The sequence below is a fragment of the Musca autumnalis genome, unplaced genomic scaffold (genome assembly GCF_047663935.1).
Source record: "Musca autumnalis isolate F117 unplaced genomic scaffold, ASM4766393v1 scaffold_4, whole genome shotgun sequence".
NCBI classification, from domain to species: domain Eukaryota; kingdom Metazoa; phylum Arthropoda; class Insecta; order Diptera; family Muscidae; genus Musca; species Musca autumnalis.
Window position 1 is genome coordinate 15413197 of NW_027411977.1, and position 24649 is coordinate 15437845.

Genomic DNA, 24649 nt, shown 5'->3' on the forward strand with positions numbered 1-24649 from the left:
TGTTGTTATCACCACAACCACAAAACCCCCCTCCCGAAACCCCCATCATTACCAAATACGCTTTAATTTTGTGTTTCATTTCAAAACTCTTCACATAATAAACAAAAATCCAATGCAAAATAAAGATTTAACCACGCCCACAAAATCAACAAACCGCAACAATATTACAACATTAATAATTTAACAAACAACAAAAAGGCAACAGCAACAACTACCAACAACTGAAAAGAAAGTTTTAAAGTACAAATAAAACGAAAAAGTTAAATTTAAAACGCAACATAAAAGAACTTTAACTAAAAACAAAACAAAACAAAAAAGCATACTGAATTTAAAAACATAAAAACAAAGAATAATTAAGATTTTTATTATTGTACAAAGTATTAAGAAGAAAAAAAAAAAAAAAACAAAACATTAGTAACACATATTTAGTTTAAGAAAAAAAACAAAACCGGCATATGGTGGTGTATACCAGCAGAATAGAAAACCAATAAAAGTCCCCAGACTAAAAAAAGTGGTAAAGGAAACCCAAGGCTTTTTAAGCCTGTCCACCTAAACAAGTGTGAGCCAACAAGGCCTGGGTTCGGTGGTGGATCGCATTGCAAAAAAAAAAAAAAAAACTTATCAAGCAACAAACAAACCAACAAAACCAACAGAATAACGGAAACAATAATTAAAACTATTTAATTTCTAAAAAAACAACAACAGCAACAACAAAATCATTAATCAAATTAATTAAAACTAAGACATTTTTACATTTAATTATTTTTTCGTATTTAAAACAAAAATATTCCAAAAAACTAAAGAACAAAAAAAAAATATAATTAATAAAATAAAATCGCATTAAACATTAAATAAAAATCTCGTTGTCTGTGTGGAGACGAAAGCTGAAGTGGACTTAATATAAGTGATCTCGAACTTTAAACAAAAATAAAAACAAACATCAACTGGGAAAAATACCTTTTCAAAAAAGGCATTTGTCCTCTTCAACAACAACAGCAACACAAAGGAATCCTCTTCTGTATCGACTTCAACAGCAAGAAGCAACACAGCCATCGTCATCAACAACAACAACATTTATCATCATCATCATCATTGTCAACCAATAAACATAGCAAAAAATAAGAAAATCCTAAAGATCATATAAGACAAACTCAAGAGGGAGGGAGGCATCTGCAAGCTCTCTCTCTCCTCTAGGCAACGCATATAAGAGTACCTAAGGTGAATTCATTTAAAGTCTTAAGGAGAAACAACACAACTCTAAAAATCAACCAACAAATTCAAAGAAAAGATTAAAACATCTCTGTGATAATTATTGTAAATTTATAAACTTATTAATAATTAAAGGAATCTTTAGAAATGCAAATTTAAACCAACAACAAAAAATCCTCTTATTAATAAATAAAATACAACAACAACAAAACTACACAAATGAAGCTAAATTTATAATACAGTTAATAATACAAGCAAAAAAAAACTGAAACAAAAATAAATTTAGTCGAAAAAATAAAAAACATAGTCTTATAAGGAAAAAAAACTTAAAAAAAAACAAGATAATGAAACATTGAAACAAATTCGTGATATCTTAAAGGACTTCGATACATATACTATAGTATATATTATATATTAAAAAATCCAAATAATTGTAATAAGAAAAAAAAAACAAACAAAAATCTATATTAAAACTATAAGTTATAAGCTTATAAGAAAAAAATTAAAAACAATTAAAACATAAAAAAATACCAGCATCTTATATAGATTAAAAAAAAAAACAAAAGTCTTAAGGTAATAAAAGACTTTATTAAAAAAATATATAATTGTATTCAGAATTAAAAACAAAAAAGTTCTTATAGTAATAATAATGAAACCATAAAACATACAACAACTCCTTAAGTGTTTTTTTAAACACAGGACCACGCCAAAAAATACTACTAAAAATATGAAATTAAAAATATAAAAGTAAAAATAATAAAAAAAAAACAATAACAATACTTCTCAAATTCTCAAATTTTCAAGTATTTTTAAACTTGCATCTGATCCCAAAGATTTTTTAAATAAATAATCTGTGTATTAATTTCAAAAATTAATCAAAAATATTAAACAATCGAAAGAAACAACACACAACCCTTTTAAAAAGCAATAAACAAACTAAAAAACCTAACTTTAAAAATTAAAACTATTCGCAATAAAAGACTTTCCGCGCATCAAATAAATATATCGTGCATTTCTCTCCCACTTACTTCCTCAACAACAAACAAAAGAAAAATTAAGAAAAAAAATTCAGTGCCTCTCAATTAAGAAAACAAGAAAAACATCGTTGCAAACACAAAATCCCAGATTGTATTCAACAAATAATTCCATTTTGTTTCAAATTCCCGTCTCCCCCCATCGTCCTTACCCACGTCGCGCTCAGCTCAGTTTAAGAGTATTTACTCTCTTGGATCCCGCCATACGATTGTTTCTTTGGTATTCAATTAATAGTATTCTTCGTCGCTCTTAGCTATTTTAAAGCGAATACTGGTCACAATGAATACTCAATCAAAAGGATATCGCGGTGAAGGTAAGTTTTTTAATTAACGTTGTTTATAGATATGTATTAGAGCTTATATTTTAGATATCAATTACGGGTCCCATTTATTATTTTAATTTATTAAACTTAAAAAAAAATTAATTTCACTATTGCAATTTCAAATGTACGAAATCAAATTACAAAGTCGATACATATACAGTGTTGCGCATATCAAAAGCAACAAATCCAGGATTTTGCATTAATTCAACATTTGGATCCGTTACAATTTTTTAAATTGTAATTTATTGTGCCCAGTTGTTCTTTGTTATGTACAGAGAGCTTTCAACAAGTTGTTTCTGTACTTTGTAGTTGGATAGGATAACAACGACAACAATATTGACTGATCCTGGAGAATGGGGATTGCAAAACAAAAGCAACAATAAAAATATTATTAAAAATTGTAGTGTCATCGGTGTTAAATGACTGTACTTTTGGCTTATTTTGAATTTTGGGGCATGGTGGTGTTATTTTAGAAAGAATTTGCATTTGTTATCCTAACAGGGTTGCCACTTTCTACCACTTTTCCCATGGTCTGGTGAAAATATCATAATACCCTCAAATCAAAATTTGTTCCCTCATATAAAAATTTTAATTTTGAAATATTCATTCAGAAAGTGGATTAATATCAACCATTCTTTTGTTTGCCGTATATTAAAAAAAACTTAAACAACCAAATATTGGCAAACACATTACATTCTGGTGTAAACCCCTTGAGGCCATCGGCACATTGTGGATAAAAACGTCAGGAAAACATTAAAAATAATATGAATAGGGACTTGCAAGAATTAGTTTGGGCTCTTATTTTCGATATATAGCCCAGATTAATTCGCAGAAGAAGTTTTGAAAACAGTTTGAAAAGTTATACACTGACCAAGAAACCCTTTTCATACCCAAAGGAACACAATTTGTGAAACACTGGTAGAAAATTCAATGTTTTATATGGTTTAAGCGACCCAATTTGATTTTTTATTTTATTTTTAATAAATTATATTAAAAATAAGATTTAATAACAAAATATATAAAAACCTGAAATATTTAGCCATATGTCGATATTTTACCCACTGTTGGTTGAAACAATGAGTTCTTGACCGTTGTGTAGTTTGAGTTGGGAGATGTATAACTTTTCAAATTGTTTTCAAAACCTCTTCTAGGAAGTACTCTGGGCCATATATCGAAAATAAGAGCCCCGACTAATTCTTGGAAGTTCTTATTCGCATTATTTTTAAAGTTTCCCCAAAGTTTTTAGCCACAATGTGCCGATGGTCTCAAGGGGCTTACACCAGAATGTATTGTGTTTACCAATATTGGGTTGTTTAACTTTTTTATTATACGGCAAACAAAAGAATGGTTGATATTAATCCACTTTCTGAATGAATATTTCAAAATTAAAATTTTTATATGAGGGAAAAAAAAATTGATTTGAGGGTATTATGATATTTTCCCCAGACCATGGGAAAGGTGGTAGAAAGTGGCAACCCTGTTAGGATAACAAATGCAAATTCTTTCTAAAATAACACCACCATTGGCCAAAATTCAAATTAAGTCAAAAGTACAATTATTTAACACCGATGACACTACAATTTTTAATAATATTTTTATTGTTGCTTTTGTTTTGCACTCCCCAATCTCGAGGATCAGTCAATATTGTTGTCGTTGTTATCCTATCCAACTACAAAGTACAGAAACAACTTGTTGAAAGCTCTCTGTACATAACAAAGAACAACTAGGCACAAAATATTACATTTTAAAATATCGTAACGGATCCAAATATTGAATTAATGCAAAATCCTGGATTTGTTGCTTTTGATATGCGCAACACTGTAGGTAGTTCTTATATCATACATCTCCATTATGATAAGATTTCTTTTGATATAGTTTGGATTTCACGAGTAGATTTTTAGTCTACCGGTTAACCTAAAGTTAAAAGTAAAGTTTAAAAGAAGTAAAAAAGTATCAGTCAGCTTTGCTGACAGAGATGTACCCTCAGCCTGTGTAGATTGAAACAATTTTTTCAAAAAAAAAAAAAAAAAGAAAAAGAATGTGTTTTTAGGGGGTATTAAAAATTTTGGTTGTATGAACCGACAAAAATGTTGATTAGGATTAAACATCAAACGATTTACGGAAGAGATACTTAAAGGAATGGATCGACATTGACCTTTATGGAAGTGCATCTCCAGCCACTACATATGGTGCCATAAGGGGGTTTTTACATCCTTCGGGCTTTTTGCTCAAGAAGTATGGACTTGCCCCTAAACAAAAAAATTTACCATCGTAATTGAGGCAGCGAATGCAAGTTGCTTCAACAAAAATCAACGTGATTCGATTGCAGGTCTTAAAGTGAACTTATCCGAAATTTTGTGTTGGAGGTACGGGATGGAGATTCAAATATAGTCCATATTTAAACCTGATCTATATCTGTTAGATATATTAGGATGTGTAAAGTATGGACTAATTCGGCCACTGCATTCAAGAGTTACCGTACTAACAATTTTTCTGAACATTTTTGAACTTTTGTGGGGGAGGTACCTGAATTAGTGGACCCACATGGCTTATCTTCTAACTTAAACTATGTTTGTACAAAATAATACTAAGGCCAAATTTTGGACCACATCGGCAGATCCGTCCGAGAGTTATCTTGCGCTCCTATCGCCTCACACGGTGTCATGTTTTTTTTTTTTTTGCAACATTGGGCCATTTTCTCAGGAATTGTGGTCTTGCCACTGATGAAACGTGTAAAACAAAAATCAAAGCGATTCGAGAGCAGGTCCTAAACTGAACTTATCCCAAATTTTGTGTGGGAGGAACTCGAAGGAGTGGACCGACTGAGTCCATATTGGAAACTCGTCTAAGTCTGGTAGACATTTCACGATTGGCAAAGTATGGACCACATCGGTTACTCCCTTCGAGAGTTATCGTACGTACAAATTTTTCCAACATTTTCGAACTTTTGTGGGGGAGGTACCGGGAGGAGTGGACCGAGATAACCCATCTTCGAACTTAAACTAAGTTTGGACAAACTATTACGAAACCAAATTTTGGATCGAATCGATTGATCCGTTCGAGAGAGCGCTCCAGCCAGCCAGACAGACGGACGGACGGACATTGCTCAATCGACTCCAAATTGTCTGAAACACATTTCGTCCAAACATACTTGGGGTCTAAAACCATTATTTCGATGAGGCACAATTTGCCCGTATGAAAGTGTATATACCCTCGTTAGCATAAATGCTGAGGGTATAATGAGAGGAGGTGGTGCAATGGTATGCACACCCGCCTTGCACGCTAAAGGTCGTGGTATCGATTCCCAGGCCAGACAACATCAAATTTTCAACTGTGGCAAAATAGCCCTCAGTGATGTTGGCGACATTTCCTGAGTATTTCAGCCATGTAAAACTTCTCTACAAGTGGTGTCCTTAGGACACGCCGTTCGGACTCGGCAATGAACAATAATAGGTCCCATATCATTGAGCTAATATGAATCGGGGTGCACTCTTTGATATGAGAGTCTCCCCTGTCCCGTCTGGGATGTTTGTGGAACAATTATTTATTTATTTATACATTGCGATAGAAGCCTATTGGCCAATTGGCATCGCAACACAGCATGAAACTACAACATTATTTCATATTACAAAATGACTTACAGATAAGAGATAAGACAAAATAGATATATATTACACAATGTAAGTTAAAATTATTAAAACAAAAATTGCAAAAAAGGCTCCCCAGCCTTATAGAAGAATCAAAACTGAAACTGAGAGAAAAAAAATATATTGCTGGTAATTCAACATGATCGAAAAAGCATGTATTCAGAACAATGTACTACTCAGTAAAATACCATATATGTATTAAGTAGTAGTATTACTATTAATAGTAAAGGCTTCAAACTTACGCCGAAATTCAAAACATGGGAAAGAGAAGTTACGTAGCTCATTGGGTAGGTGATTCCACAGCCGAGCAGCCCGAACAACAAAAGAATTTTCTAACCAAGATGTGGAAAAAATGGGCAGAATTATCTGTATGTTACGAGTATATCTTGAAAACGAAAATCGTTCCCGAAGTAATACTGGCAGATCCAAGTATATCGATTTATAAAGACAAGACACAACACGTTGTTGGATAAAAGCTTTAAAAGGTACTCCTAAGAAATTGTGCGCATGAGCAGAAATGTGGTCCCTTCTGCGCAAACTGTAAACAAATCTGACAACCATATTAAAAAGCTTTTCTACTCTCTTCAACTGTACATCAGTTGTACCTGATATAACCTCAATGCCATAAGAAATAACTGACATTAGCAGTGAGTGAGCCAGATTCCTTTTAACAGAACTCAGTGGTAGAACTCAGTGCTATATAATTTACGAAGAACATTTATGATCTTAGGAAACAAAGCATCAATATGTGCGGAAAAATCAAGTTTAGAATCGATAATGACACCTAGACACTTCATCTTGTCCACGAAATGTATAGGGGAACCATCAATAAGTATATTTACACTACCACCTAAACGACTAGTGGGACCAAATATCATCGACTTAGATTTAGAAACATTAATCACCAAATTGTTGCTATCTAACCAATGTGATATGTCGCATATTGCTGCAATTCGGCAGCAGTTTTACCATTAAAAAACAGATGAATGTCATCAGCATACAAAAACGGAGTACACCCACGTCTGAGTACACTGTTGGCAATATCATTAATGTATAAAATAAACAGAAGGGGACCCAGGATGGAACCCTGGGGTACTCCACTGTATATATTACGAATATTAGAAACACTACCATTGAATGTAACGAATTGGGAGCGACCCAAAAAAAAAAGATGAAATTAATGCACAAGCAGATGAATCGAATAAATAACTGGATCGAAGTTTACTTATCATCTTCGAAATATCCACTCGATCAAATGCTTTGGATAAATCCAATGCTACGATAACTCCATTTTCACCTCTTTCAACTGTCTCTCTAATGGCATCAGTTAAATCAATCAGAAGCGAGGTAGTACTAAGCCCTCGTCTGAAACCATACTGGCATGATTTAAGAAGACGATGGTTATCAATAAAATGCTCAATTTGCTCCTTAATTAGGTGCTCAGCGATTTTAGATAAGGCTGGCAAGATACTAATAGGCCTCATGTTTTCAATACCATTTAACTCCCTATCTTTGGGTATTGGCACTACGCGTGCAACTTTCCATGCTTTTGGAAAGACTGAAGTTGTCAATATAGTATTGAAAAAATAGGTGATATGTCTAGAAATATATGGAAAAATCAATTTAATAAATCTTATAGGTATGCCGTCTACACCTAAGGATTGAGATTTTATCCGCGACAAGGCTTGAAAAACATCCACCTCATAAACACAATTAAATGAAAATGAATAGTTACCATTCACATTGCTAGAATCTACTACAACTGCACTACCAACAATATCATTTTGCACAAAGAAGTCATTCAAGACTGTAGCATAAAAGTTCGTTTCATGATTGTCGTCATTACCAACAAAACCTCATGCACGTAGATATCTCCAAACCTGTGTTGGGCCAAGCGTACCAAAAACTTTTGTATAGTGTCTCCTACGCTCACTCCTAAGGACAGACTTCGCTCTGTTTCTAAGGGAGCAATATATTGTCCTATTAGGCTGAAAAGGGTTTCGCAAATACTCCTTATATGCCATATCACGTAGAGAGTTAGCCAAAATTATAGATCGACATTTTAGCCAGGGATCTACAACATTAACAACTCGTTTCGTGATAATCGGGACAAAAGAAAAAAGCGAATCAAAAAAAGTATGTTGAGCCTCAACATCCGAGGTGTTATATATCCAGCTAATGTCGGTCTGAATTAAATGGTTAAGCATACTCTCCCAATCGATATTATTGAAGTCACGATACTCTACGATGCGTTCCGAAACAGTTAAGTTTATATTAACTACACTAAATATAAAGGCGTGGTGCGAAATTGCTGGACATTGTACCTGACCGGACAAGAATTGCTGCAGGCAAAGAAATCGATTAACGACACAGAGTCAGTAGCAACATTATAGTGTGTAGGCAAAGAATTATGTTGAAGAGAAAGGCCAAGCCGAAGACAGATGCTCCTCATGTCTGTAGACTTGGATATATCAAAAAGGTTGCAGTTGAAGTCACCAACCACAACAATCGAGTCATACTGTGCCAGAATATCCCCATGTATATCTTCAAAACTAGAAATATTACCATGTGGAAGATAGACCACTCCAAACAGAACTTTCCTAAACCCCAGGATTAGTTCTATAAATAGCGATTCGCAGACACAAGGGTGCCCAGACCGAAATACAACTTTATATTTAAGACCTTCGCGAATATAAATGCCAACACGGTACAATTATTATATAGTTGACCTTTGGATTCTTTGTTTTTTTATTTAATCACTTTATTTTTCCAATATTTCGACCATCGTCAGGTTTGTAGATTTGTTCTTTTATTTTAAGAACTTGGTAAGACACATTCACGCGCAAAGGAGGAAAATGCCTTTGTGCGTGAGTGGAAGATAATCTCTTACCATGTTCTTAAAATAAAAGAACAAATCTACAATCCTGATGATGACCATCGACAATGGTCGAAATATTGGACAAATTATACCCCGGTTACACTTAACCGGATTAACCCAGTGTCAAATGTCAATTCCATAGCGCAAACGTCAAATAAATCCTCATGAAGTGGGTTAACCCGGGTTAACTCTAGTGTAACCATACTACACCTTTTTCAGATGTAATTTTTAATTTGTAATTCGAGAATTCTATTTGTAATTCGTAACATTCCATTTGTAATATGAATTATTCCATTTGTAATTTGAATTATTCCATTTATAATTTGAATTATTCCATTTGTAATTCGAATTATTCCATTTGTAATTCGAATTATTCTATTTTTATTTCGAATTATTCTATTTGTAATTCGAATTATTCTATTTGAAATTCGAATTATTCCATTTTAAATTCGAATTGTTCCATTTGTAATTGTTTAAATAATTTGTAAAAAAAAAACAAGTAAAAAAGTATCAGTCGGCTTTGCCGACAGCCTGTGTGTATATTGAAAAAATTTCCCAAAAAAACGTATGTATTTAGGGGTTTTTAAACATTTTGGGCGTTTGAACCGACAAAAATGTTGATTAGGATTAAAGATCAAAAGTTTGGCGGAGGAGAACTAAAAAGAATGGATCTACATTGACCATTATGGAAGTGGATCTCCAGCCACTACATATGGTGCCATAGGGGGTTTTCCACCCTTTGGGCTGTTTGCTCAAGAAGTATGGACTTACCCCTGAAAAAACGTTTACCATCGTAAGTGACGCAGCGAATGCAAGTTGCTTCAACAAAAATCAAAGTGATTCGAAAGCAGGTCTTATAATGAACTTATCTGAAATTTTGTGTGGGAGGTACCGGATGGAGTGGACAGATATAGTCCATATTTGAACCTGATTTATATCTAGTAAATATATTAGGATGTGTAAAGTATAGACCAATTCGGCCACTCCCTTCAAGAGTTACCGTACGAACCATTTTTCCGAACAGTTTTGAACTTTTGTGAGGAGGTACCTGAAGGAGTGGACCTATATGGCCTATCTTCGAACTTAAATCAAATCTGGACAAAATATTTTGATACCCAAAATTTGAACCGAAATTTGGTTCGAATCGGTTAATCCGTTCGAGAGTTATCGTGCGCACCAGCCAGACAGACAGACGGACGGACATTGCTAGATCTACTCAAAATTGTCTGAAACGGATATCGTACAAACATACTTGGGGTCTAAAACCATTATTTCTATGAGGTACATTTTTGGTCGAATCAAAGTGTAGTTCGAAGATGGGCCATACTGGTCCACTCCTTCTGGTACCTCCCCCACAAAAGTTCAAAATTTTCCTGTAAAATGGTGTGAACGATAACTCCCGAAGGGAGCAATTGATTTGGTCCAAACTTTGCACATCGTATAACTCCTTCCAGACATATATCGGGCTCGAATATGGACAATATTGGTCCACTCCCTCGGGTACCTCCCACACAAAATTTGGATAAAGTGAAGTTTAAAAACTCCTCTCGGATCATTCTGAAAATTTTTAAGTAGCATGTCCTTGCGGCTTCCTTCACGACGGTACAAATTTTTTCTTGCGCAAGTCCATACTTCCTGAGATATTGGCCTAAAAGCTCCAAGAAACCCTGACGGCACCAACCAAAATGGCAAATCCGCAAGAAAATTCTCGCAGGGAGTTTCTGATTGATGCAGACTTTGCACATCGTATTATTTTATCCAATCATGTATCAGGTTGGTGTATGGACTATATCGGTTCACTCCTTCGAGTACCTCCCTAGGAAAAATGAAGTTTAAAATCGATTCTCGCATCGTTTTAATTCTTTTTTCATTAGATTGTTCTAGCTCCCTCATTTACAACGGGGTAAGTAAATACTTCCTCAGATAATGGCTCAAACGCTAAAACACCCTGCCGGCACATACTAAAATTACTATTGAACAAGTTAACTCTAAAACTAATTTAATATTTCGAGTCTTTTATGAAGAAGTTTGGTTATTAAAAATGTTTGGTATATGTCAGTGATTTGGTATAGCCCCACATTACGGTACCTACAGATTGTAAATCAAACTCTTGATTCAAAATCGATATATTTTATATACCGCAAAATTATTGTGTTTGGTTTGGTTTTGGTCAGCGGCTGAGGGTATATCTCCGTCAGCACAGTTGACTTTCTTACTTGTTATATATACCACCAGCCTATGATACGGGTATGGACACTTTGATACGATGAAAAGTTGCCTCATCGAAATATAAGTTTTGGCCCTCAAGTATGTTTGGACGAAATCCGTTTGCGACAATTTGGAGTCGATTTAGCCATGTCGGTCCGTCTGTCCGTCTGACTGGCTGGAGCGCAAGATAGCTCTCGAACGGATCAACAGATCTGTAGTGCGATTCGGTAAATTTAAAATGCTTATAATGCGGTAATCACCGATGTTTTTCGGTAAGTTAGCGACGAATAAAAAACAGTCGTAAAGTTCTACCGATAGCAAGAGAACTTTTCATTCATAATTTTGCGCAAGATAGCTACCGAACGGATCAACAGATCTGTAGTGCGATTCGATAAATTTAAATTTCAAAATAAAGTTATCGCTAAGTTCTACCGATAGCGCCAATTTGCCAACTTCTATTCGTATTTTCATTCATAATTTTGCGTTTTAATTTTACCGTTTTTTGTGGGAAACCAAAAAAATGCGATGGAGAATCCCACTACTGGTCCAATATTTCGTTCTTGTAATATTGTAATATTCATAACCACTCCTTCGGAAAACCCCCGCACAAAATATAAAATATTTTCTCTAAAGTGCTGCTCACGATAACTGTCGAAGGCAGTAAACGCATGGGTCCATACTTTGCCCGTCGTAAGATTTCCTCCAGTCATAGATCAGCTCCGAAAGATTTCTTATTTAGTACCCTTACATAAGTCGGACAGTATAAGTGATGTTTCAAATTACAGAGGTATAGCAAATAGGATGTCCAAAACTGAAACTGGTTTCGAGTTACAAAACCGAAATTCTCAAATTACAAAAGAAATAATTCGAAATTCAATTGGAATTCTCAAATTACGAGTGAAATGTTTCGAATTTCAAATGAAATAATCAAATTACAATTGAAATTCTTCGAATTGCATGTGAAAATGGTGTAGACTAATTTCTTTCTTGAAGTCATAAGTTGTTAATCTTAGTATATAAATAAGCTAACCGGCTGATGAAAATATATAATCTGTAGCTGGTATTCAACGATCACTTAGCAACCACTATTATCCGGATCATGGTGTATACGTTATCCCTACGTTCAAAGGGTCGATCGATTCCTTCAAGTACCTCATACACATATTGTGCTCGCAGCCTCTTTGTTACGGCACACCTTTTATACGGTGGCTTACATCCATAGATAATGTCCCAAAAGGCCTAAATAAAGCCGCCGACATCAACTCCCACAACTGATGAGCACCAAATTATTGAGTATCAGATCTAGGCTAAACTTTGCACGTCGTTAAATTTTTTCCAAACGTAAATCAAGCTCTAAGACGGTGTACTGTGACCAACTGAAGTGCCTGATGGGTAATGACAACTATCGAAAGGAATGATTGGCATTGATCTCCAACTTTTGAGCATCGTAATATTTCTTTCACGCTTAAATAATGTTCGAATATGGACTCCAATCTTAAGGTACCTCGCACACATCATATTATATCCTGCCTTTACTTCAAAGTCTCGTGATTTTTCTTCCAATAAATACTTTTAGGCTATGCTTAAATAACACGTACGGTATATTAGAGTTGATATCAACCAAGTTTTACATAATTTTTTTTGGAGCAAAGAAAGACAAAAAGTTGATATTCCTTACAGGACCCACCATTTTTACACTAAAATCTTCAGAATAACAAATAATTTAACCGGTTTTTAGTGTTTCCTTATTTTTGTTAGACGTTTAGCCAATTCCATTCAAATTATAACTATAGTTACGATATTGCTGTATAGGTACGTATTGGGTATTATCTTTATTTCTGGGCCCGCATGGGGTTTCAGCCCTTTCCGGGGCCTAAATTGTTCCTAAATTCCGCACCGCTAAATTTATTCTGGAAAATAAGCTAGTAAGGATAACTAAACTTTCTTCTAACACTTTAATGATAAAATTATATTTTCTTAAGAAATATTCTTGTTGACTTAGGTTGGCTCTATTATTTTTCACGCCTCCTTATAGGCACAAACATATCACTGCCCTGAATTTTATTTTTGGGATACTATTTTATTATAAAAGTGCACAATCCGCCATAACAAACTTTGGACAACTGTTTTAGATACGTTTAATGCATTGTAACGAATGTGGCTCTTTAATTTTACACGCCATTGTGTCATTGTTTTAACGTTTCAAACTTGAACGATGGGTAGTCTGCTTAATGTCCTCAAACACTACGGAGTGCTTGGCAGTATCAACGACTTTTGACGGCTTGTTCTTGGTTAAGTCTTCGGCTTATATGTGTGGAGATGGCTTGCAGCGCTGCTGTCGTGCTGCGTATTGTGCCAGAATATGTAAAGAAGGGAGAAAGGGAGCTCTTCAAATTCTTTATGTCCTAAAATCTAAAAAAATGCATGTAATATTTTCAATGTCTGACACAAGAGAATTAAAAAATTGGTTTGGAAACCATTCACATTATTGGGCTTTTGTTCAATATTCGGACTTCATTCTGGCACTTGTGCATCTCGACTTTTTTTTATGAAAATACGCGATATTTCTCCTTGCCGCTTCGTGCTTCTACTGACTCTGTCGTAGCCTTACGACACTCGTGCCATGGTAGTGGTTTTTGCTACCCATAACACTGCCCTGAATACATTTTGCGGAATTTAGAAGGGAGTAGGCTATTCATTACCACATTACAGGGACAAGTGCCGTGTTACAACACCGGAAGAGTGTAGATTAGGGTGGGTCGATTTTTGTGGAAGGAAAAAACCTTAATGAGCCCTTCGCGTTTCTGATTTCTGGGATTGAACTGAGCAAAAAAGTCCACTGGACCATATATCTACCGTGAAAATCGAGCCTCCCGATTTTGACTTTAAGTTTTTTATTGAGGTTTTTTGGATATTTTGGCATATAACAGCCAAACCATTGAGTTTTTCGATTCAACACAAAGACAAAAATTGTAGCCAAGACAGTAATTGAAAATTTCTTATACATTGCAAAAGCATTGGAACGCTCCTTCAGGCAGTTTTGGCCTTGAGAAGGTGCAAACTTTTCGAAAAATGTCGATAAATGGCACTGTGCTACAAAAGTTGACCAGACAAATATTCAAGTGTTCTGATGCAAAAATATATCGTGACAATGCCTTTAGTTCGTTGGGGTCACTTGTTTTATTTTTTATAACGGTAAAAGTAGTGAAAATCTGGGTTTCTTACATTTTCAAATTTAAACAGACATATCTTCTTTTTTCACAACGGATTTCTAGTGATCCTTCTTCCTTTTAAAGGGGTGAATAATATCTTTAGAACAAGTTACTATTTGTTTAAATCGTTTAACAAAAGGCTAAGTTATAGCGGTTTAAGTCTGAAACCCCCCTCAAAAAAACTATAACTGAATTTCCCATAATTTTCAAAAATATTTTTGTTTATTTTCAAAATTATGAGAAATTCAGTTATAGTTTTTTTGAGGGGGGTTTCAGACTTAAACCGCTATAACTTAGCCTTTTGTTAAACACTTGAATATTTTTCTGGTCAACTTTTGTAGCACAGTGCCATTTATCGACATTTTTCGAAAAGTTTGCACCTTCTCAAGGCCAAAACTGCCTGAAGGAGCGTTCCAATGCTTTTGCAATGTATTAGAGAGTTTTCAATTACTGTCTTGGCTACAATTTTTGTCTTTGTGCCAATGTCTTTTGTCAATGGTTTGGCTGTTATATGCCAAAATATCCAAAAAAAAAGTCCATAAATAACTTAAAGTCAAAATCGGGAGGCTCGATTTTTACGGTAGATATATGGTCCATTGGACTTTTTTGCTCAGTTCAATCCCAGGAATCAGAAACGCGAAGGGCTCATTAAGGTTTTCAAATCGCCCCGGCCTAGTGTAGATATCTATCAGAGCATGATCGACTGGCTTCTGATTTTTCAGCCGCTGTAGTATGCTCTGTTCCATAACCTGCAAGAATTTACATATTTTACTATGATAACTATTTTCTTTATGATATCGAAGAAATAGTAAAATTAGTAGATTCTCTCAGGTTCTGGAACGTAGCAAATTTTAAACAGATATACAATGTCTGTTACAGAACTGCATAAATCTACTAATTTTTACTTTTTTTTAGAAATTATAAAGGTAAAAATGTTATCGTAGCAAAAAAAAAAAAAAAAAAAATGTTGTGGATATCGAACTTAATAACCCATCTGATCCATACCTTGTAAATTCTTACAGTTTTACCAAAACAAGATATTTCTCGAAGATAGGTTGTGTTGATCCACTCCGTCTGATACTTTCTAAATACTTGTCTATTAGTCCATATTTACATTCGGCAATTTGCCTTGCGGCAATTGTCAGTTTGTATGTGAGAGACGATGTTGAGAGCAAAGGGTCATCACATACCTCACCTTTTTCTCCATCAAACTGACAATTGCCGCAAGGCAAATTGCCGAATGTAAATATCGTTTTCCTCATTAAAATTGTATAATTATTTTCAACAACTGGCAGACTGTATTTTGACTTGAAGCTGGTGGTCGCTGTTTTTGCCAATTGATCGTCTAGAAAGAAATCAGACAATGATCCTCTGCATTTACGACCAATGTGCTCAATTCGTTTTCTGTTTATTCTTTTGGGCATTTTCCATTTTGGGCATTTCGATAAGGCAATTCCAATTTATATGGCCATTTTTTAACACTAGGTTACACTTAGCTTCAGATTTATTTAGTTTCATCACCTATGGGTTTACATCGGGACTTACCAGGGGCTCGATCAAACGTCCATAAAAGCTCTGTTTTGACCTTGTGTGAATCACCCTAGGAATGAATTTCTGAGTCATTGGGTACCAATCATGGCACAATTACCAAGGTAGTGGTATCACACCAGCTGTTCGAAATATTTTTTGTTGTAATTTCCCCAACAACATAAAGAAAATTTTGAAATAACATATTACAAATATGTCGATGCCACTACCTGGTCGATATGCCTATAGATGGGATTCTACCCGGTATTTACCCAAAACATGGGTAAATACCAGGTAAATACCCAATAAATTTCATTTTTGGGTGTTAATTTGGGTAAATAAAATTTTATTTTGAAATCAAAATTTTGTTTTTCTGTCAAACAGAAAATCAGAAAGAATACCAGAAAAGCGGTTTAGCCACGCGGACTACACTTTTTATATGTCAAATCGATCGTTGGATTTGCTTGTGCGAAAAAGTTGACGAAAAATGCAAAAATTATAGCTTTGTCGAGGAGGACTTAAATCTCAAGATTATCCACTAAAATCTTGGTTTAATCCATCTGATATATCATAAAGTTTGGATCTCTATCCAGGATATATGTTTTTCTGCATTGAGAACTACAATAAACCGCGCTAAAAGCTCTCAAACATCAAAATTATGCTGTCACAATATATGACAGATTTACCAACATATGGACCAACATTGGTCCACATTTTAATTTGCGCCGTATCTAAAAAAGGTCATTTTATATTCATAGCCAGTTAAAATTTGCTGAAACGCTGCGTTTTCGCATCTAATTGGATGACTTAATTTCTGTAGTTTATACCCACATATTGGGTAAATACCTGGGTATTTACCCATTTGTACCCAATTTACCCATTTTTATGGGTATTTACCATTTGGGTATTTACCCATTTCCCATCTCTAGATATGCCTTGGTGCCAATTGTAGGGGTATATCATTAAAAACTTTACGTCATGTTAACAAATATGTATTTCAAACACATTTTTTTCCTAGTCTTTGAAGAAAAAGTTTTAAATTTTCGTCTGTCTTCTGTCATTTGGATGTATATTTTAAGAAAATCTTTGTAATATTTTTATATATTTTGCGTGTAAAATTGTTTAAAATTTAGGTATTTGAAACATGTCCGGTAATGGAGATTCTCCAAATTGCTAAAGTCTTGTTTTCTATAATAACATTTTATTTCTTCTTTGGATTTTTTTTTTAGAAATCTACGATAATCTTCCTTGTGATGGATGGATGAATATGAATGCCATGCGTAATATGAGTATTTCGAATAATTTCCCACCAATCGGAACATTTTCTTTGGAAACTGCTTTGGGTACGCCTCAAACTCCGCAACCACCACCGCAACATCATCAAGCTCATCAGCAGAACCACCATCAACAACATGCACCTCCGCATCATCATCAATCGCAGGGGGGACCTCCACCATTGACTCAACATCCACCCATTGGTATTTTCGATGCCAATGATGTACCCGAAATTATACAAAATCCGGCCACTGTTGGTGTTTTCCAATCGAATAGTGTTTTGAGCAATGGTGGTGGTTCCAGTTTTGGTCAATCCAATTCATCTTCGTCGGCTGCCAATGATCCAAGTCAGACAACTCGTGAGACTGGTATAATAGAGAAGTTATTGGTATGTCGAAATGTGTGATTTGTTTCTTAAAAAAAAAACAAGTAACCCTTTAATAACTCATCACTTGTTGTTTTTCTTTTCTGTAGCATTCGTATGGTTTTATACAGTGTTGTGAGCGTCAAGCTCGTTTATTCTTTCATTTTTCGCAATTCAGTGGCAATATTGACCATTTGAAAATCGGTGATCCTGTTGAATTCGAAATGACCTATGATCGTCGTACTGGTAAACCAATTGCTAGTCAAGTTTCTAAAATTGCACCCGAAGTGGTAAGTGGGTGGCTCTGTTTTGTTTTTGCCATGGGCGAAGATACTCAAACATTCTCTAATTGTTCTTCCAGGTTCTTTCGGAGGAGCGTGTTACTGGAACTGTTACCACAGAATTACGCACTGATAACAACAACATTTTGAATTCAAGTGAAACAACTGGTCGCATCAGTTATGAAAATCGCGGAGAGTGCTTTTTCTTGCCCTATACCAAAGACGATGTTGAGGGTAATGTCAATTTGAGGGCTGGTGACAAAGTTAGTTTTCAGATTGCTACCAACCAAAGGTAAGCTATAGCTTTAAATCGTGTGGTTTAAAAGTTTGTTGTTAATTTCCAATATTATAGAGGAAATTTGGGTGCTTGTCACATTCGTTTGGAAAATCCAGCACAACCGGTTAAATACCGTGGTGTTGTTTGTTCCATGAAGGAATCGTTTGGATTTATTGAACGCGCTGATGTTGTCAAAGAGATTTTCTTTCATTTTTCTGAAGCCGAAGGTAATGTTGAACTACGTCCCGGAGATGATGTTGAATTTACCATTCAGACACGTACTGTAAGTTGGTCGTTGATGTAATATCATCAAAGCATTTTGTAATAAAACCGTTTTGTTTGATTAATATTTCCCAAAGGGACGTGAATTCGCCTGCAACATTACACGTTTGCCACCAGGCTCTGTTATATTTGAAGATGTTGACACAACCATTTATAAGGGTCAGGTTTTGAAACCATTGGATCGTAATAATCCTGCTCGTCAAACCAATGATCCTTTGCCAGGTCGCATACGTTACAGGGCTCCAGATTATTCTGAAGTTGAGGTACCATTTGGTGACAAGGATCAGGTATGAAAAGAAAAACTATTTCTTGAACAATTTCCCATACTAAACAGTTTTTTATTTATTGTATATTTTATAGAAAGGTGATTTTACTTTGCGTCATGGTGATTGGGTACAATTTTTATTGGCCACCGATCGACGTGATCAATTGCAACGTGCCACATCGATTTCTTTGCTTGATGAAACATTTAAAGTTTCTGGTGAAAAGCGCGAGCAAGGTGTTATAACCGGGCTAAAAGAGGGTTTTGGTTTCATAAGAAGTGTCGAACGTAACGTTCGTGTATTTTTCCATTATACTGAAATTCTGGACACGGTAAGTATACAGGGCAATAATGAACAAAAATTCCGTGCGGAATTTGTTCCCTTCCCCAAGCTCACAATTTTTTATATACATTTTTATGTAAAAAAAGGTAATAATTTTTGTCAATTCAGCGAAAACATTCCAAAATTAAGTGATTCTAGTAGTTTTCAACGTTTTAAAATATTAATTTAAAAGAATTTTACTTCTTAAAATTATTTTTCCGTGCGGAAATTCCGGTGGAAATATTCATGATTGCGCCGAATATCTAATATTCAATGTTTGGATAATCCGTTAAAAACACAAAAGTTTTCCTGAAATATAGTAGAAAAAAATTGGGGAGAGTTTTCACATGCCAATGAGCGCATAATGAGTCCCCTTCATATCACCGAATGCGTTTGGAATCCCCAATTAATTGGACACCACTTACAGGGAAATAAACCGCATAATATTGAGCAGCTGTGACTTAAAAATATAACTTATCACTCATTTTACGCAACATAATCCTTTATATACACAAAAGTTTTCCTGAAATGTAGTAGAAAAAACTTGGGCAGAGTTTTCTCATGTCAATGAGCGCATCCCGATACCATTTTTAGCAGAGTGATAATGAGTCCCCTTCATACCACCGAATGCGTTTGGAAGAGAAATAAACCCCATATACTTAATATTGAGCAGCTGTGACTAAAAAATAAAATAAAAGCATATCACTCCTTTTACGCAACACCCTCTCTGTTCCGACAGAACGTCGAGCCAGTAACGAATTGTTCCTACCTAAATGTCAAATCACGCAAAATTGAGGTATGAAAGCCTAAAGCCAATTCAAATGTCAAATCACGAAAGATGATGTTACGGAAGCCTAAAGCCTCCTTTGAAGGTTTACAAAAATGAGATCATGTCAACTCATTGACCTATGTATTGCCAACATGCGGGCTTGTTTTGTCGTTAAATCAATAAATTATCATACTCAGAAATATGGCCAGTACTTGCTAACAAAGTTACGGCAGAACCGCTGAAAATGTGTTGTAGGAGTTTAAAATTCGTCATACCACTGTCGTCTCCCAAGAATAGGAAGTCTTAATAAGTAAAAAACTGTTTACATTGTACATATAAGTTCTACCAACTATAGAAATTTAGAACTGTGCCAAAATTTCTATTAAAGACCTATTCTCTAACACGATAAAATATTATTCTTTTCGTTTTCGAGATAACTTCTCCATTGCTGTAAGGATTGCACACATATGTATGGTTTTAACTCTGACAAGAATCTCGTCACATTTTCAACAGAGATTAAAACTAGCCGTAGTAATACTGGTTACTAACATTGACATAACTTTCGATTTTCAGAGCCGTGAAATTATGGTCAACGATGAACTTGAATTTACTGTGGTTCAGGAACAAGGTGTTCCATACAATGCATCACGTTTACATGCTATACGCATTAAGCATTTACCACCCGGTACTGTGCAATTTGAAACTTTAGTGGCTAGCAATATAGAGGGTAAGCAATGCAAATCCTTAACCTCTAAAAATTAAACACATTTCAATAAAAAAATATTTTTACTTATTTTAGGTTATGTTACTCGTGAGGCTCCTAAGAGTCCAGTGAAATCTCAAGACCGCGTTGAAGGCGGTGTTATTACCTATGACCATGGTGAACTTAAAAAGACTATTATGTATTTCCTTAAAGACTGCGAAAAACCACCTAGAATTGGAGACCGTGTACGTTTTGATATTTACTTGGTAGGTCAACGAATTCCTCCACACTTTCTTGTTAATGGCCATTACATACTTGATTTTTATATTGTTATTTTATATGCACTATAGGTAAAAAGAAATAAAGAATTGATTGCTGTAAATGTACAGAATTTGCATACATTGCAACCAGGCATGCAAACGGCGGCAGTTATTCAGCAACAACAGTCACTACAACAGCAACCGCCACAAATTAATCCACAGCTATTGCAACAACAATTGGCAACTAATACAACGAATCCACAAAATCCCCAACAACAAGTACCACCACCAACAGTAGCAGCTCTACATCATCATCATCAACATCTCATTCTTAATCAAAATAATGATCCAGCTATCATAACACAACACACCAATGGCATCATGGGGGGAATTGGTGGTGGTGGCATGATAATACCAACACAGAATGGTTATTTATCTATGGGCACTAATAATCATCAAATGCTTCAAACCCCAAAGATTGAAGATTACAGTAAATTGGAGAACAACAATATGGCAGGCACCGAAACTGGACAACCAGTCTACAGAGGTTTTATAGCCGTTATCAAGGAGAATTTCGGTTTCATTGAAACATTGTCGCATGACGAAGAGGTATTCTTCCATTTCAGTAATTATGTGGGCAATCCCAATTGGTTGGAATTGGGCCAAGAGGTTGAGTATACTTTGTCGCCGAATGGCAATACATCGGTGTCGGGTAATTGTTTGCCAGCAGAAAATGTACGTACCCTACCCAAGGGCTCCATACCACAGCCGGCTGTAAAGGAGGGAGTCCACAATGGGGTCGTTGCACGTCCACTGCGTTGCATTAATCCCGATCAACAGGAATATGCTGGTCTAATTGAAATATTGGATGAGACTCGAACCCAAGTATTGTCGCAACATGAATTCGGTATTACCAGTTTAGTTAACAAACGTGATTTGTTGCAAGCCGGTGATTTGGTTACATTCAAGATTGATGAAGCTGGCCGTGCTGCCGAAATTACCGCTGTACGCCAAAAGAAACGTGCCACAGTCGATTCGATTAAGGGACAATTTGGTTTCCTTAACTATGAGATAGAGGATGGTAAAAAACTTTTCTTCCACATGTCTGAGGTACAGGGTAATGCTGTATCTTTGCATCCAGGAGATACAGTGGAATTCTCTGTGGTTACAAATCAGGTGGGTTTCTTCTAACATGCATGAGTAGTGATTAGGACATTAATTTCAAATCATTTTCTGTTTTACAGCGCAATGGCAAATCGTCGGCATGCAATGTCTTAAAAATTAATGATCGCCCGGATCGTTTGATTTCACGTCTCAAATTGACCGATGATACATTGCCACGTTTGATTGTTATTCGTGCTCCAAAGGGACCCCAGGCAAAAGGTTTTCTGCCACAGGCACGTTTACCACGCATTCCAGGTAATTTTTAAGAAACTGTATTTTGTAGACACATGTGTATATTGACGATAGGAATATTCGTTGTCGGGAATATTGAGTCAGGTTGTCAATGTAATGTTTAGAAGCTTCGCATGACTTGTGCGAAACATGCCACACTTTATTTGAAAAATTTGGGACAAAACGGATACTCAATTCGTAAGTAATCGTGCTCATCAGTCACTAATCGGTGCCAACAGGCTTTTTAGACTATTATAGCCGTTGCCTCAGGAAGAAAAGAGTCGCCCCAAAAAAATGGTATAGTTGCAAAACAATCAAAACGATCCGAGCGTTTCCCTAAACTGTAATTGTGCGATTTTTTTGAAATTGTATGTGAAACGGATTTAGCAGGGGTCTAAGAAGGATATACAACCTCGTTAGTCTAAAGGCTGAGGGTATAAAAAGGCATTAAATGTATTGTGGCGAAATTGTTTAAACTTTAGAGGGAACGATACCGGAAGGAATGGCAGGTAATAATTGCCACGAGGACTAGTATTTTTCTGAACAATTTGAAATTTTTTATGGACGGATTTCTACCTATAATACTCCATATTCGAATCTGGTCTATGTCCCATAAAAATACAACGATACTACTACACCTTTTTCAGATGTAATTCGAAACATTCCAGTTGTAATTCGTAACATTTCATTCGTAATTCGATTATTTCATTTGTAATTCAATTGTTATTCGAGAATTCAATTTGTAATTAGAATTATTCCATTTGTAATTCGCAGAAACAATTCAATTGTTATTGGAGAATTCCATTTGAAATTCGAATTATTCCATTTTTATTTGAAACTCGAATTATTCCATTTGTAATTCGAATTATTCCATTTGAAATTCGAATTATTCTATATGTAATTCGAATTTTTATTTGTTATTCGAATTATTCCATTTGGAATTCGAATCAAAAAAAGTACAAAATGTTTGGTTCCATTGGTTTTATATTTGGTTTTTGAATTACAAATAAAACAATTCGAATTACTTTTAAAATAATTCGAACTAAAAATAGAATAATTCGAATTTAAAATGGAATAATTCGAATTATATATAATTGTTCCACAAACATCGCAGACGGGACAAGGGAGACTTCTCTCATATCAATGAGTGCACCCCGATTCATATTAGCTCAATGATATGGGATCTACTGTTTATCGCCGATTCCGAACGACATGTCTTACGACACCACTTTATAGAGAAGTTTTACATGGCTGAATGACTCAGGAAATGTCGCCAACATTATTGAGGGGTATTTTGCCACCGTTGAAAATTTTGATGTTGCCTGGCCGGGGAATCGAACCCACGACCTTCTGCGTGCAAGGCGGGTGTGCATACCATTGCACTACGGTGAGACAACAGAATAATTCGAATTACAAACGAATAATTCGAATTACAAATAGAATAATTCGAATTACAATTGAAATGTTTCGAATTACAAATGTAATTATTGAATTACAAATAAAATGTTACGAATTACAAATGGAATTCTCGAATTGCAACTAAAATAATTCGAATTACATCTGAAAAATTACATCTGGGAAAAATTGAAGTTTTGTTGTGACCATCCTTGAATTTAATCTAAGTCAATGTAGTTCTTTGGTATTGTTAAAGTTACGAAGTTTTTCGGCTATTCACACACATATGACCCGAACGCAACGAAAGAGCACACAAAAGAGAGCAAATGTTTTTGTTTTGCAGCATGTGGGCATACAACCTTACTAACACACTGTCAAAAATCGGCAATATTCAGAATTTTGTGTGCTCTCTTCTTGGTCGGCTATGATCTAAGTTTGGACAAAATGTTGCGAGATGCAGTGTGTGGACGGAAAAAGCTAAATCGACCCCAAATTGTATGAAAGGATTTGGTCCGAACATAAATTTGGTCTCTAGCATTATTTCGATGAGTCACATTTTTGTTTGTTTCAAAGTATTTATATCCTCGTTAACCTAAAGGTTGGGGGCATAAAAAATGTTTATGTTTAGAATAAGAATAGAAAACTCTTAAGTATATAGAAGATGTTTTTATTTCATTCCAAGATATTGGTGTAGGTCAAACTATTCATTTCAAAACAAATCACGTTTTCATTACATTTGCTTTAATATCTCGCTCTCTCTCTCTATAATTGTAGGCATCATCTTGGAATAAATGATTGACCATAACAATATCGAAGGATTCAACGACTGAAGACATGTTCCCCACAACTTTTATTTAAAGGAAAATTATGAAGCCATCATTAAAAACAAATTACACTGCTATACTCTATAAACATATATAAATATTAAAGAAAACAAAAAGAAAAAAAAAATACAAAACAAAAGGAATCACTGCTAAACAAAACATAATACAAGTATAAAATAAAGGAATCTTATCATATATCCTA

At 35.0% G+C, this 24649-nt stretch overlaps 1 protein-coding gene across 3 annotated transcripts; it reads left to right on the top strand.

Annotated features, from left to right (window-relative positions):
- Window positions 1-1108: 1108 nt before the first annotated feature.
- Window positions 1109-24649, top strand: Unr (cold shock domain-containing Unr). Of its 3 annotated transcripts, none has more exons than XM_073987629.1 (12): window positions 1109-2557; window positions 17268-17701; window positions 17788-17967; window positions 18039-18250; window positions 18311-18518; window positions 18595-18804; window positions 18878-19111; window positions 20444-20597; window positions 20670-20839; window positions 20924-22009; window positions 22078-22252; window positions 24398-24649. In XM_073987629.1, the coding sequence occupies exons 1-12, from the start codon at window positions 2524-2526 to the stop codon at window positions 24412-24414; spliced, it is 3114 nt and encodes a 1037-aa protein (XP_073843730.1). In that variant the 5' UTR covers window positions 1109-2523; the 3' UTR covers window positions 24415-24649. The 3 variants fall into 3 exon arrangements, with proteins under 3 accessions (XP_073843730.1, XP_073843732.1, XP_073843731.1); XM_073987631.1 differs by lacking the exon at window positions 1109-2557 and adding an exon at window positions 17012-17171; XM_073987630.1 differs by lacking the exon at window positions 1109-2557 and adding an exon at window positions 17042-17189.